The sequence below is a fragment of the Vigna unguiculata genome, unplaced genomic scaffold, assembly GCF_004118075.2.
Source record: "Vigna unguiculata cultivar IT97K-499-35 unplaced genomic scaffold, ASM411807v1 contig_627, whole genome shotgun sequence".
Classification (NCBI taxonomy): domain Eukaryota; kingdom Viridiplantae; phylum Streptophyta; class Magnoliopsida; order Fabales; family Fabaceae; genus Vigna; species Vigna unguiculata.
Genome location: NW_021011348.1, coordinates 30779 through 45235, shown reverse-complemented (window position 1 = coordinate 45235; position 14457 = coordinate 30779). Strand labels below are relative to the sequence as shown.

Here is a 14457-nt window from a genome sequence, read left to right as displayed (position 1 = left end):
GAACCAAGTTGACCATGAGGACGATCCAGTCACTTGAGGACTTATTACAGACATGTATACTGGATCACTTGGGAGCTTGGGATGAAGTGTTACCGTTGATTAAGTTTACCTACAACAACAATTTTCATGTGAGCATTGGCATGACGCCATATGAGGCTCTTTATGGCAGAAAGTGTAGGACCCCTCTTTGTTGGTATCAAGATGGGGAGGCAGTGCTTGTTGGACCAGAGTTATTAGAACAAACCACCGAGAAGGTGAGAATGGTGAGGAGCAAAATACAGGCTTCTCAGAGTAGACAGAAGGCTTACGTTGACCGTAGAAGGAGACCTTTAGAGTTTGCAGCTGGGGATCATGTGTTCTTGAGAGTGACCCGAACCACTAGCGTGGGAAGGGCCCTCTGCTCAAGAAAGCTTTCGCCCAAGTTTCTTGGTCCTTATCAGATCTCTAGGAGGATTGGACCAGTGACATATGAGATAGCTTTGCCTCCTCAATTGGCAAACCTTCATCTGATGTTCCATGTGTCACAACTGAGGAGGTATGTGTTTGATCTGGCTCATGTGTTGGAATCTGAGGATATACAGATCAGAGAGGATCTTACTGTGGAAGTGCCACCCATTGCCTTGGAGGAGAGTCGAGTTAAGGAACGTAGAGGAAAACCGGTCAATCTTGTCAAAGTTATCTGGGATCGGAGGACTGGTGACTCTACTTGGGAGTTAGAGGAGGATATGAGGAAATCACACCCGCATCTTTTTACCTGGTAAGTTTTCATTTTCGAGGTTGAAAATTTTCTTGTTGGGGAGAATGTAAGGCCCACTAAATTCCGTTTTCCTTTTCTGCCCTAAATTAAAAGGGTTGCCCTAATATAATGGGCCTAAGGGTTGGCCCAATGGGGATTCAGACCCTAATCTGCCCTAATTCCATTCTTTCATTCAATTTTCAGAAAACATGTTCCTCCTTGCCTCCTTTGAGCAGCCGTAGCTCTCTGTTAGGGTTAGCCATCAACCTTCTTCAAGCTAGCTCAAGTCAGGTTTCCGCTCCACCTAAGTCATTCCTCAGCTCATGATTCCCCTTTTCTGGGCCTATTTACATTTTTACCATTAGGGTTTGGTAGTAACTCGTTCCTTTTTTCTGTTTTACCGTTTATTCTAGCTCTTTGGCCATCCTTAGGACAGTCGTGCTCACTATGTGCGTGTCGGAATGTTCCGCTAGCTTGTTTTCCAGGTACTGGAGGCTAGGGTTCGCCCTTTCTTTTGTGTTGTGCTGATTGTGCTACTATTTCATCATTTTAATATGCTTGGTGTGTTGATGCGAACCTGTGTATGGTAGTATTGAGCCATTTGTGACCTGTTGAGTGTTTGTGCACGAGAGGATAGTGGTGAGCACGTGTTTTCTCGCCTAAATGAGCAAGTCTCGCCTAGGCGAGATCAATAAAGGCTCACCCAAGCTACTTCACGCGAGTGGTCGCTCAGGCGACCCACGTTGCTCTTGAGCGAGTGAGCATCTCGCCCAACCGAGAGGGGTCTCGCCTAAGCGAGATCCCGCGTGAGGCTATTGTTCCCCTTTTCGAGCCCTCACCTAGGCGAAGGGGGCTCGCCTGACCGAAAGCCTCTCGCTTGAGCGAGACCCTTCAGCCTAAGTGAGGAGCTGGGTGAGGCAGTGTGATGTGTGATTGTTTCCTTGAATCTTGAATGGTTAATCCTTGCTTTAATTTGAGTATTGTGTTAAATGCATGAGACAAATAAATATGCATGAGTGATGTGATTCATGAATTGTGAATAATGTGTTTGACATGAACTTAGCATGTGATCTTAATGAGGAGGTTGGTATTAAAGTGGCATGGTAACAAGATGAGTTGGAATGGTATATTCATGGATGGAGTATGATGAATTGGTATGAATTGATCTGGAACGTAAAAAGGATTGGTTATATAGATTGATGTCGTGTGTGTGTGTGTGTATATATATATATATATATATATATATATATATATATATATGCATGATAGGTCTTTCTTGATTGAACGAACATAATTGGTTGATGGTCAGTGCATAAATCCTTGAGATCTCTAGGTGGGATCTAAGGGTCGTGCTTTAGTGGTCGGGATGTAATTCCATGGCCCCTGTTAGTGGGTGTCCATGGTGGTGCCCCATCTATATCGTCTGGTAAGTATTCAAGGTAAGGTTGCATCCTGACACTCTAAGGAGTCAATTAGTGTCACTTAGAGCGGACGGACTCTTGTGGTGAGAGTAGCCGGAGGCCTAAAACTCTTTAAGGGCTAACCTTGTGCGTGAGGGATTGATTCATCGTAACACTTGAAACACATAGCTCGGGGGTGAGCAGAGGTATCAACCACAAGTGCAAGCATCCGCTGAATCCGACCAGACTATATGTATCCAGATGAGTCGAGTCAGGGTCTAGTGTATTGCTTGAGAAAGTCATAACATGTGGGGTGATTTATAAATACTGCTTGAATTGGATGATAGTATGTGACTGCATGATAATTGATTTCTACTCTAGCTTACCCTACTATTTGGTGTTGTATGTTCTGTGGTGTGGTCTTTTCTTTTGCAATGATCATCAACTTGTTGATGTGAGCAGAGGTGAGAACTCCCCGAAATAATCAGGGTGATGGAGGTTCTGCTGCATAGTTCGCTTGGACTAGATCTGTATCTTGATGGGTTTTCTTTCTGGGCTATGGCCCATGTATTAGTTTACTGTTTTAATTCCCTTTGGGGTTTTCAGTTGGATGTTGTAACTAGTTTGCTTTGGCATCGTGGTGTGCCTAGGATCTTGTAAGGGTTGTGTTTAATACCCCAGGACTGCGCTGCTATACTATTTGTGCGTGACATTTCTTTAAATTACGCTTATTAATTAAATGGGACGTTACACACCACATGCTTCTTTAATCTGAGGAACCCATGGCCTGCATTAGAAGTGGATAGTTTCTGGGTTCTTTCTTTTTTACGGTGCAGCCATGCGTTTCTTTTTGGGGTTAGTCTCCCTTTAACACATAGAAGGTCTTCTCTTCTTTTCCTGGTGCTATAGTTGGGTTTTTTGAAGTTTTCAGCGCAAGCAAATAGGCGCAACCCTTGTATCATTTCTCTAAACTTGGAGCCTGGTTCGTGGTAGTTTCACAATGAGTGCGAGGAAATCGTGGTTGTTCCATGTTGGTGCAGGTGGTTGCGGGACTTTTTATGTTGTGGGTTTTGGGTTGGATATGTGGTATGGGTGCTACCATTTGGGTTCCAATTCGTGTGAGTTATAGCGTGTGTAGTGGATGGATAGTGTAGTACTTTTCACGATTGGTTCTAGGATTGTTTTCTTTTGGAAGTGGTTAGTTCGGAGTTTTCTTACGTTCATGGATCAGGTGAGGGGCTTTGAGTAAAGACAAGTGGGTGCTATCAAAGGATAGAAGGGTTCTTCATTTTATGGTTTTGACTTTTCTTTACGTTCCTAAAACTCATTTGTTTGAGGGTGTAGTGCATGCGTTTCTGTGGTGGTTTATTATTGGAGGTTGCGTTTCTTTTTCTTGATGCATGGGGTGGTCCATGAATAGTTTTCCTCGACTTAATATATTACGTGTGTTGGTACAACTTCCTTGGTTCTCATTAGTTTTTTATATAGAATTGATTAATTGACAAACAAAGTTTGATAAAGCTGAGGTGGCTTTATGTATCACATGTTTTCATTTTTTTAATTTTGATAAAATTTACCACGCTGGCTTCGAAGGAAAGAAACTCTAGTTTTGAAGAATTTTTCTTTCATACTTTTCTCCTTTCTCACACTCTCCTTTCTGTATCTTTGTCATGCGTTCCCCTTCCTTTTTTCGTGCACCACTACATGTTAGTTCCATTACTCTTGCTTTGTTTTCAAATTTTTGGGTTTACTATTTTTCATTTTGCACCCTCCAAATTCACAACACACGTCTCTATTGTTTACTACAAGCGCTAGGCAACCCTACTCTTTGCACCCTATAGAAAATGTGCAGCAGAATGGTTAGTGTTTGGACAAAAACCAAGAGAGGCTGAATTGGCCACAAGTATTTATACTGGTTCAGCTCAAAAGATCCTACGTCCAGTTGTTAATCACTTTATACAGAGAGATTAACTCAATCACTAATAATAACATATTACAATCAGATAATCAAGATAATAGGGAAAAGAAAACACCTATCTTGAAGACACAAGAGATGAAAGTAACTTTCTTTGAATCACACAGAGACCTTGACCTAGCTTTCCTAGCAACAACAACAACACTCAATCTCTTTGAAACCCTTTTAGGAAAAGTTATCGCTCTACTCACACTAGGCTTTTGAAAGCACTATTAAGAACACCTAGAGAACTTCTTTGCAAACACAACACTAAGACTTTGGCTCTCAAAAAGGTAATTTCGAAGTAGAATTGCAGTTCTTTAAATAGTGATTTCGAAAAATTAGGTTAAAAACTGAACAAACATGTTCTAACTACAAAGGATAATCGATTATCACTTATGATATTTGATTATTCCAGTAGGTTTTATGAAAACAAAATTTGAACATAATCGATTATCACTACGGATTTTCCAAAAATGAGGGAACCCAAAGAGATGAAGTTTATGTTGCTGATTCTAAGTTAATTAAAAATACTTTACAAAAGCAATTAACTTATTTTACAATCTCCCCCTTTTTATGATGATTCCTATAGTTGAGAGTCTTACAAAGAGAATGGTTAAAATAAGTTAATGTTTTCTTTAAACTTTTCTCCCCTTTTTTTATCATTAGAGAAAAGGCTAAAACTCCCATTATATCAGATAATCATCATACCACAAGAAGAAAAAGATGTGCTTAATCATTCATAATTATATTTAAAAGGGAAAGTACAAATAGTGGTAAATCATAAAATAAGAAATAGAAATCCTCCCCCTAAAATTTTGCACTCATGTCATCATCTTCTTTTGCATGAGTGAATTCCTCATCAAACCTATTTTCTAGATTTGAAATTCTAGTATCTATCCCCCTAATTAGTCCAAAAACTTCTTCGTGACGCGAGTTAGAAAGAAGAAATAATTCTTCTAGCCTTTTATTCATGCTCAATATGTTGTCTTCTAAGAAAAAATGATCCAGCACCACTAGAAGATCCAACATTTTGTGAAGTAGAGGCTATAAGATCAGAAGGAGGAGTTCTTCATTTTCAGCTTCATAATTTGGCTTATCACCTCTATGGACATATACATCACCAAGAGGAATAAGTTTTAACTACTTGAGAGAGTTGTCAGCAATTTCATGTGCACGAATTGTACTTTTACAAAGCTCCCCAATTGTGTCGACTCCTTTGTATTCATAAATCCTTAAGATTAGGAGAGAATATGGTAGAGGATATTGTGGATACCTTTTGGCTTTTAGCATAGTATCAAGGATTAAGCTTGACCATTTGATGGGCACACGATTTAAAATCCCATACATTATAAGAAGATCAATGATAAGTCATTATTTTCCCTTATCCCATTCCCCTTTTTGTACCCATCTTGATGCTTGTTTAGTGCTTAATTGTCTCTTGCTAGAGCATTTTCCTCAATTGGGCTTCAATGGGCCATTATTTCGAATTTTGAGTAATTTGACATTAATTGGTCTATTTTTTGTTACCAATTATTTTTAGGTATTTTGTGGAGCAAATTTTTGAGCTTGGACAATAATCTTAAGATGAAGAGAGAGTTTCCATATCATTGCCATGTGAGCACCATGCCAATCAGCTTGTCCACGTCACTTGTCCACCATTTTGAACCTATAGTGGCATTGTTGTAATTCTGAGTGGTAGATTGGCGATTTGTAATTATAAGTTCCTATGGTAATGTGACCACATTTTTGGAGGGTTTCCTTAAAGTGACAATCCCTCTCTTTTTCTCCCTCATTCTCAATTTTTACTTTTTTGAGAGAACACCCATTTGGGGGTTTTCGTTTTCACGCATTTTCCACACGTTTTGGAGTGTTTTTGAGCATTTTGCACACTATTTCAGTCTGTTTTCTTCATATTGGTGATGTATTTTTCTTTACCTTTGCTTTGTAATTCAAATTCCACCGCTTTCTGACTTAGTGTATTGACTACTTGAAGGACATACAATTAAGCTTTGAGGTTCTATTTTGTATTTGTGTTTTGCCTCTTAATTACAGATTGGGTAATGTGTTCTTGGTTGATTTCGTTCATGCTTAATGAATTAGGTTGGCTGCCATAGATGAATAGACGTTTGTATTTCTTAATTGCGTATTGAAACATGCTTTCAATCCTCGCTTAGTAGGTTTGAACGAGTGGATTGGGTATGACTAGAACCCTAATTACGTGACCCATTATGAGTGAAATTGCATTCAAATTCAAGGAAGTCAATACTGTTTTTAATCTGCTTTATTAACATTTACAAAACTATTTAATTTATTATCATAATTCTGGAATCTGCCACCCCCCCTTTGTGTTGAATTGCATCTGAAAATATCTTTCAATGAAAGGTTTGGTCACCGAGAGACGACCTTGGTTGAACTATTGAGTACTACATTTACATGTTTTATTTGGTTGGGTACGACCTTGATCAATCAGCCTCTAAGCATATGGCATGATTTGTTCCTCTAGGACACATAATCCAGACAATTAAATAGGGGATGAGTCTTTCATCCATTTTGAGACCCATTGCTGATAATTGTCTTCCAACATCCTGTGCAAGGTTGCATAAGAAGGATTAGTAAGTCAAAATTTGATTAAAGCCATTAATACCATTTAGGATAGACTCAACATCATCATTTATGGGAAATTTTGCCACATTTTCCCAAATATAATTATCAATGATGATGCTAACACCTTTGACCTTTGTGTAAACAACTTCATCTCTGATTTTGAGATTGTAGTAGAATACTCTCATAAGATCAAGATAGTATGATCCCTGTATTTCTACAAAATGCTTGATGCCTTGGAAATTGAAAAGAGAGGGAAATTCAAAACCTGCAGTTGTGAACCTGCGAGTACTAATGTAGTTGGGAGAGATGATGGCCTTAGGTTTCCAGATTTGGATAAATTCATCTCTCCTTTCTTCATCGAAAATCCAACCTTCAATGGAAGAAGTTCGTGGAGAAGGCTGAGTTGAACGTGGAGTAGTACGTCGACGAGTGGGAATTTTTCTGCGGGATGATTTTGCCATTGTGAATAACACAGAAATTTGAGAGTGAGAGAGAGAGCTGTGCGAAACTTTAGGGTTCAAAAGGGGGCAAATTGAGAGATGTCGATTTTTCTGGGTGAATAGTTGAAATTGGCGGCGAGAATTTATAGGAAGATGTTTGCCAACGAATATATTGAAGAAATCGAGGCAAATCTAGCCGTTACAACGACTAGTTTTTGAAATTTTTTTGCCCAACGTTGCGCGATAATTGATTATCCTTGGCGATAATCGATTATTATTTCAAGGTTTGAATCCTAAAAAGAATTGGATGAGCAGATAATTGATTATTGTAAGTTATAATCAGTCATTACAGAACAGATTTTAGTAATTTGGATAGGGGTCTTGATAATTGATTATTCTCTCTAATAATCGATTATCCTTAAGAATTTGAACTTTATTCAGAGAATGGATAATCGATTATCCTTAATGATAATCGATTATTGAGCGATGCTTTACCAAAATTTGGAAAACTTTAAGTTGTTGCACTTTCAAGATATTTCTAGTATTTCCAAATCTCTCCTAAGTTCATAAAATCCATCTTCAGCTAAAGGTTTTGTAAAAATTTCAACTAATTGATGCTTGGTGTTTACATATTCTATAACACAATTTCCTTTACTTATGTGATCCCTTAAAAAATGATGTCTAATTTCTATGTGCTTTGTTCTATAGTCCATTATGGGATTTTTGGTTAAGTTTATGGCACTTGTATTATCACACTTTAGAGGTATGTGATTTTGATAAATATTATAATCCTCTAATTGTTGTTTCATCCATAGGATCTGAGCACAACAATTGCCAACAACAATGTATTCAGCCTTAGTAGTTGAGAAAGCCACATATGTTGAGTCTAGAAGCTTTGGAGTTAGATATTCGATCGTCAGACCCTTCTGTAACTCATGAGGAAGACTGTTTTCTTTCTTCGTTTCTGAACAAAAAAACCTACAGTCATCAAACTTCCTTTTAAGCAAACTAAAGGAAATGTCTCCACCAAATCCAAACGTCCTGACCATTTAGATTAAAATGCTCCAGAATATCAGTCTATACACATAGATAAGACATACAATAATTCCTTTTGCCACCATCTCTTCATATTCCCATTAATATTTTATTTGGAATTTAATGATATTAATTTAAACCAAAAAATTACATTTGTGATACAATTTAAATTATCTAGTAATAAGTTCAATCAACAATTAAAATCTTAATGACATTATATATCAAATTTAATAATAATGACATTAAATTAAAATTTAGCAGTAACTAATAAACTTGTAAACCAATAACATTACAAATATAACCAAAATTAAATATAATATATCAAACTAATTAATTTTACGTTATTATATCAAAATTATATTTACTTAATAAATGTAATAATTACATATACTCAAATTACCAAATCAATCCTTTAAAATCATTTAAATCGAAATAATTGATTTATATACATAACATTAAATAACAATATATATTACAAAAAAATAAAAATACATATTACAGATATAATTAAATCCTACCTTATCACCAATTCATCATGAAATATACTAAAAAACATAACATAAAATAATAATTAATTCAACCTAATTATATCAATAATATATCTCTTAAATCAATCTAATCGGTACATATAATTAAATTAACTATTGAAGTCTTGAAAATATTTTTTTTCTAATAATTTATTTATACATAAAAATATAAAAATCTTTTTTTTTCAAAATAACCAAATTTTAAAAACAAAAAAACACGAGCCGTGCATATGCACGGGTCTCCTACTAGTTAGATCTTAAAACTAAACAAAAAAAAGAAAAAACTAAAAAAAAGTGAAAATTCAATTTGTGAACTACGTTACCTCGAAATATGTTGTGCAATGTGTTACTTGAGTAATGTTATTAATTTATAGAGGTATTAGATTAATATTAAATATTTAATTTTAAAAACTTAAATAAATGAGTTGAAATTTCCGATTCTTTTTTAGGATTATTTTTTTTCCGATTTCATATTAATTGATTACAATATTCTTTTTTAGGAAATATGTTTAGGTTTAACTCAATCATACTAAATTAAAATCTCAGCAGTTGTTTTTTTATGTTAAAAATGAACTATTTCGAATATATAAGTAACTAAAATATTTTTATATTTAATGAATGATATTAAGAATCTCTTATCGTTAATCTTTCCGATGAGTCTCATCCAATTCTTAGTTTCCTATCACTTAGCATGAACCTCATGATGTGTTTATTTCTCCCACAATTTCTAATTCATTCAATATGTTAATTCTTCCACTATTTATAATCCATCCACTCAATTAATTCCTCTGGTCCCTGGTGTTTCTTCATCTTATAAACCTACTCATCTATTGCAAACACATTCAAAGTCAAGTATTGTCAAACCACGTCGTTTTCCTACCTTCTCATTATTGCAGAACCAAACATTATCTAACAAGCTTTAATTTCTCCTCATTGATGCCAAGCAATGCAACATGGATATGATAAGTTATAGTGATACCCATTTACATGCAGATGAGAACTGTTATTTTATTTCTTGTCCTAAGAGTACTGGTTAGCCTGTGCTAGATTCATGCTTTGTGTGTTAATCTGGGGTGTGGTGGTACTAATATATGTGCAAATTCAGTAATAAACTTGTACTCCTCCTCTGGTTCTACCAACCTAGAAAATGCAAAAATCAATCACTTAGTTGTTCCATTTTAATATAAATTAAGTTTTTACCGTATGCGTACTTGAAGGATTAAATATTGATACCCAGATGATTATTTTTTGTTGTTTAAGAATTTATTAATCTGGGGTTTTGGTGGAGTTTATATGTGTTCAAATTTTGTTTATGAAAATGTGGCTGGCATGTGACACTAATTTTCTTGAAGCAGTTGAAATGTGATGTGAGTTCGTTCTGTGCTGCCAATAGTATTCGTCAAGGTTTGTTCGGTGGACACTTGAATGAATGTGCCACAAGAGCTTTGGCCACTACATCTTGTGCTTCGGTGTCTGAAGATCTGCCAAAGGATAATTCCGTCTCTGATATGTTGGTAGATTCATTTGGAAGGCTTCACACATACTTGAGAATATCTGTAACAGAGAGGTGCAATTTAAGGTGTCAGTATTGTATGCCAGCAGAAGGTGTGGAACTCACTCCTAGCCCTCAAATTTTGACAAAAACTGAGATTCTACGATTGGCAAATCTGTTTGTAAGCTCCGGGGTAACTAAAATACGTTTGACGGGTGGGGAACCAACTGTTAGAAAGGATATTGAAGACATATGTTTGGAATTATCAAACTTGAAGGGACTGAGAACATTGTCCATGACTACCAATGGTATTGCTTTAACGAGAAAACTTCCAAGGCTGAAAGATTGTGGGCTTACTTCCCTCAACATTAGTGTAGACACTTTGGTACCTGCAAAGTTTGAGTTTATGACCAGACGCAGAGGGCATGAAAAAGTTATGAATTCAATTAATGCTGCCATAGACCTTGGATTTAATCCAGTTAAGGTATTTCTTGGTTACATATCATTACTTTTTGCTAGTGTTTCTCATTGATCACCTTCCCATGAGCAGCTACCCTTTTGCTCAAATTCATTAAGTTAATCAAATGAATTTTTCAACAAGGGTGCATAACCTCAGGTAAATTTCATGTCACTGATGGATGAATTTTAAGGTATCTTTGATGTTTCTCTGCATTTCAGGTCAATTGTGTTGTAATGCGAGGATTCAATGATGATGAGATCTGTGATTTTGTTGAGCTGACCCGGGACAAGCCAATTGATATTCGCTTTATAGAGTTCATGCCTTTTGATGGGAATGTTTGGAATGTCAAGAAACTTGTACCCTACTCAGAAATGTTGGATACAGTGGTAAGGTAGAATTCAGACTGGAGGCCTAACTTTTATACTACATTTTGTTGTTCTCTTATAGCAGATAGAGACCCTTTATAACCATCATTACCAAACAGATGAAACAGTTTCCAAGCTTAAAAAGAGATCAGGATCACCCTACAGATACGGCCAAAAATTTCACAATAGATGGGCATGAAGGTAGAGTTTCGTTTATCACATCAATGGCTGAGCATTTCTGTGCTGGTTGCAATAGATTGCGGCTACTTGCTGATGGAAACTTCAAAGTCTGTTTATTTGGTCCTTCGGAGGTAAGTTATATTCAAATCATCAAAGCTCAGTGTACTATGCTTGTCCCCTAAACCTGGTGATGGTAATTGGGCTAAAATCTGTGATGTCACTTCTATTTGAATACTTAATGTTTTTGGTGAATCTGTAACGCTAAACTTGATGATAGTATATGAAGTCTGGATGCTTAGTACGACATGAGTACGTACAACTACAGGAATACGATGATCTTTTTGAAATTTAGGATATGCTATGTTTTGGATTCTTAGCAAAACATTATAGATGCATAATATCGGTGAAGAAAGAGAGAGTGGGGGTAATTTCTCATTAATTCATGATTATGATGATCGCAATTTAGTTTAAAAAATTGATATGAATGGAGAAGTATCAGTATTTGACATGGGAACAAACACCTTGGTGTTTCCATTTTGAGTATCAGGGCATCGTAGATCATATTAATTGCAGGCCTTCTAAATGTACCGGTAAATGAATTGGATAGTTTGGTGATGAGGGTGAAGGACTCGGGATTAAGAAATTGGTATTTAAGGCCTATAAATTTTTTGGCAAGTAAAATCAAGACTTTCTATGCAAACTTTTAGCAGTCTTGTTTTTTAAGGAGTGTGACTGATTTCTTGCAGTTAGCTGTTTCAATGGCTGAGTATGGTTCTGGGAGTTGTTTACTTTTGGATTAGAACTTTGAAACTGTGATGTCTACTGTCAGTTCTGAATTCTTGATATGGTACATACTCGATAATGGGGAAAAGGGAAACTATCTGCCAACTCATAATAGAAAAACATAACTTCAAATATTTGTTTACAAAGATTGAAGTTCCCTGCAGAAAGTGGATTCCTGTAGTGAATCTTGATATTTGTCTGTAAATGGAAGATTTGATACACATTAGGACATGGTCTTTGCAAACATTAAAATATGGCTCTACCTCATACAATATTTTGGATTGAACATGCACTATCTTGCCCCTTCTTTCCATTGCACATGCTATTTCATTTGATATTCTATTTATTTGATTACTTGTAATTGATTTTTTAGGCACACTAATATACTTTCATCATTATTTTGAATTCTTAATCATTTCTGAAAATTTTCTTATCAATGAAACTGATAAATATTTTCCCTATTCAAGACATGCCGGTCATTATGGATGTTATCTCTACCATTTATGTTCAAGTTAAAGGTGCTTGATGTATGTATGGATGTTGACATCAGTCGGGACAATAAAACGTGTCATGGCATACATATAGCATCTTTAATGAGAGCTTCATTAAAAGATTTTTGTGATTTTCTTATATGGATCGTGTTTCAGGTTAGTTTAAGAGATCCTTTGAAATGTGGTGCAGAGGATCATGAACTTAGGGAGATAATAGGAGTAGCGGTATGCACTTCTTCTGATTATTATTGCTAAATCTCAATTGTGTTGTAATGATTTATAATGTTTTTATTTCTTTACCAGGATTTATCATCCTTTTAATATAATGATGCTGCTGCAATAGAATTTCACTCACTGCTATTTTAATTTAACATGGTAGTGAACCTTTATTAAAAAAGATATACTTTAGGAATAAGAGGAGCATAGCAAGAAGGGACAACACACCCCACAACCTAACTGAAAAGGAGTTAGTTAGAGATTATGTATATATGGAGAAAAAAGTGGGTGGGGGTGATAGAGTTAGGTGAAGTTTAGCCTCATTTGGCAATCGGTAGACCCTTATAATGTAACTATTCTTATAATGATGCATGGATATGATGCGTGTATCGGATATGGTACGTATCGGATATATCAATACACTTATTTTGAAAACAATAAGGTATGATACGTTATATATGCATATTGAAAAATTTTACAAAAACCTTAAAACATGATAAATATATATTGTTATTGTGTGAATTCAAATTAAAATCAAATATCTTAAAAACTGTCAAAATAAAAAGTTATAAATTATTTTTATCACAAAAAGTATTACAAGTTTATAGATTAGATACTTTATTGATAAATATCGGTAAAGTATCAGATATTGATATGTGTCAAACATGAATACATGACACAGATTGAGGTATCAGTGCATCATAACTTATCACCTTCAACCTCTAGACTAACGTGAGCATTTCCATTGAATAATATGTTACTGACTCACTTCTTTCCTATGATTTTCCATCTGTTTGCTCTTGTCCTAGTAAGCTCTTTGATTGCTTTTGAACAACATAGTCAATAGTGGATCATAGACTACTTGAAATTGTGTGTCCAACTTTAGGTAAGCAATATTATGAGTGGTCTTGTACTATCCTATTTCTTAATGTTATCTTTCCTTTGTTCTAGGTGAAGAAGAAGAAAGCTTCACATGCTGGCATGTTTGATATAGCAAAGACTGCAAATAGGCCCATGATACATATTGGTGGATAAGGTCTCTTCTTCTTCCTTTCTTTCATTTTTCCTATAAAGGTTATCCATTCAATCTCTAAAATATTTATTTTACAATTTACTGAGGCACATCATGATTTTTCTCTATTTCAGGTATCACACAGTGATAAAGTTACTTACATAGCAGGCAACCAGAGTAGTCCTAGTGAGAAGTACCCTGAATTGAGTATTATCTGAGATCTTCATTGATACAATCTCACTACATGAAGGGTGATAGATTTTTCAACTATACTTAGCCACATATACTGTTAAATGTTGTTCCTTTGGATAGAACCCATTGTTGTTGTATCGAGTAATAATGCAAATTTGGGCTTAAATTTTCTGATCATGTGTGACTCTTTCTTCATTGGTTTATGACTTTTGGGTCGTGTGTTAATCTTTCTTCACTGGTTGTTTGTTTACCAGTCAACTTTAGTTTCAGCATGGCACTGTATTTATTTGTTTTGTTGTAGACATGACAATGAAATTTTGAAAAGGTTGGTTATGCCCTGTTACATCATTGAATTTGTACTATGTATGCAGTGAGGTTGTTGACCAGGTCTTCATAGTGCTGCTTCTCAGACTTCATACGGCATTCCCAATTTTCTTTCCTTAGTTTATACTCTTACCCGAAAATTGAAGGAACAACTCTACTCTAGATGTTACCAAGTTCTACTCTTGGGATCACTTCATGCTCCCTACCATTGCTTTTGTCATTTAGACCCTTTCTAATATCTCA

At 35.6% G+C, this 14457-nt stretch overlaps 1 protein-coding gene and 1 long non-coding RNA gene across 2 annotated transcripts; both read left to right on the top strand.

The window, feature by feature from the left end:
- Window positions 1-10015: 10015 nt before the first annotated feature.
- Window positions 10016-12791, top strand: LOC114172503 (GTP 3',8-cyclase, mitochondrial-like; the record flags this gene model as incomplete). The annotated part of the gene is made up of 5 exons (XM_028056955.1): window positions 10016-10675; window positions 10870-11037; window positions 11136-11327; window positions 12627-12695; window positions 12774-12791. Coding segments are annotated over 5 exons (1107 nt in total), but the record flags the coding sequence as incomplete, so codon positions are not given.
- A 629-nt stretch (window positions 12792-13420) lies between these two features.
- LOC114172501 lies at window positions 13421-14243 on the top strand. The gene is made up of 2 exons (XR_003602097.1): window positions 13421-13722; window positions 13833-14243. It is a non-coding gene; the product is annotated as an uncharacterized LOC114172501 (long non-coding RNA).
- The last annotated feature ends 214 nt before the right edge of the window (window positions 14244-14457 follow it).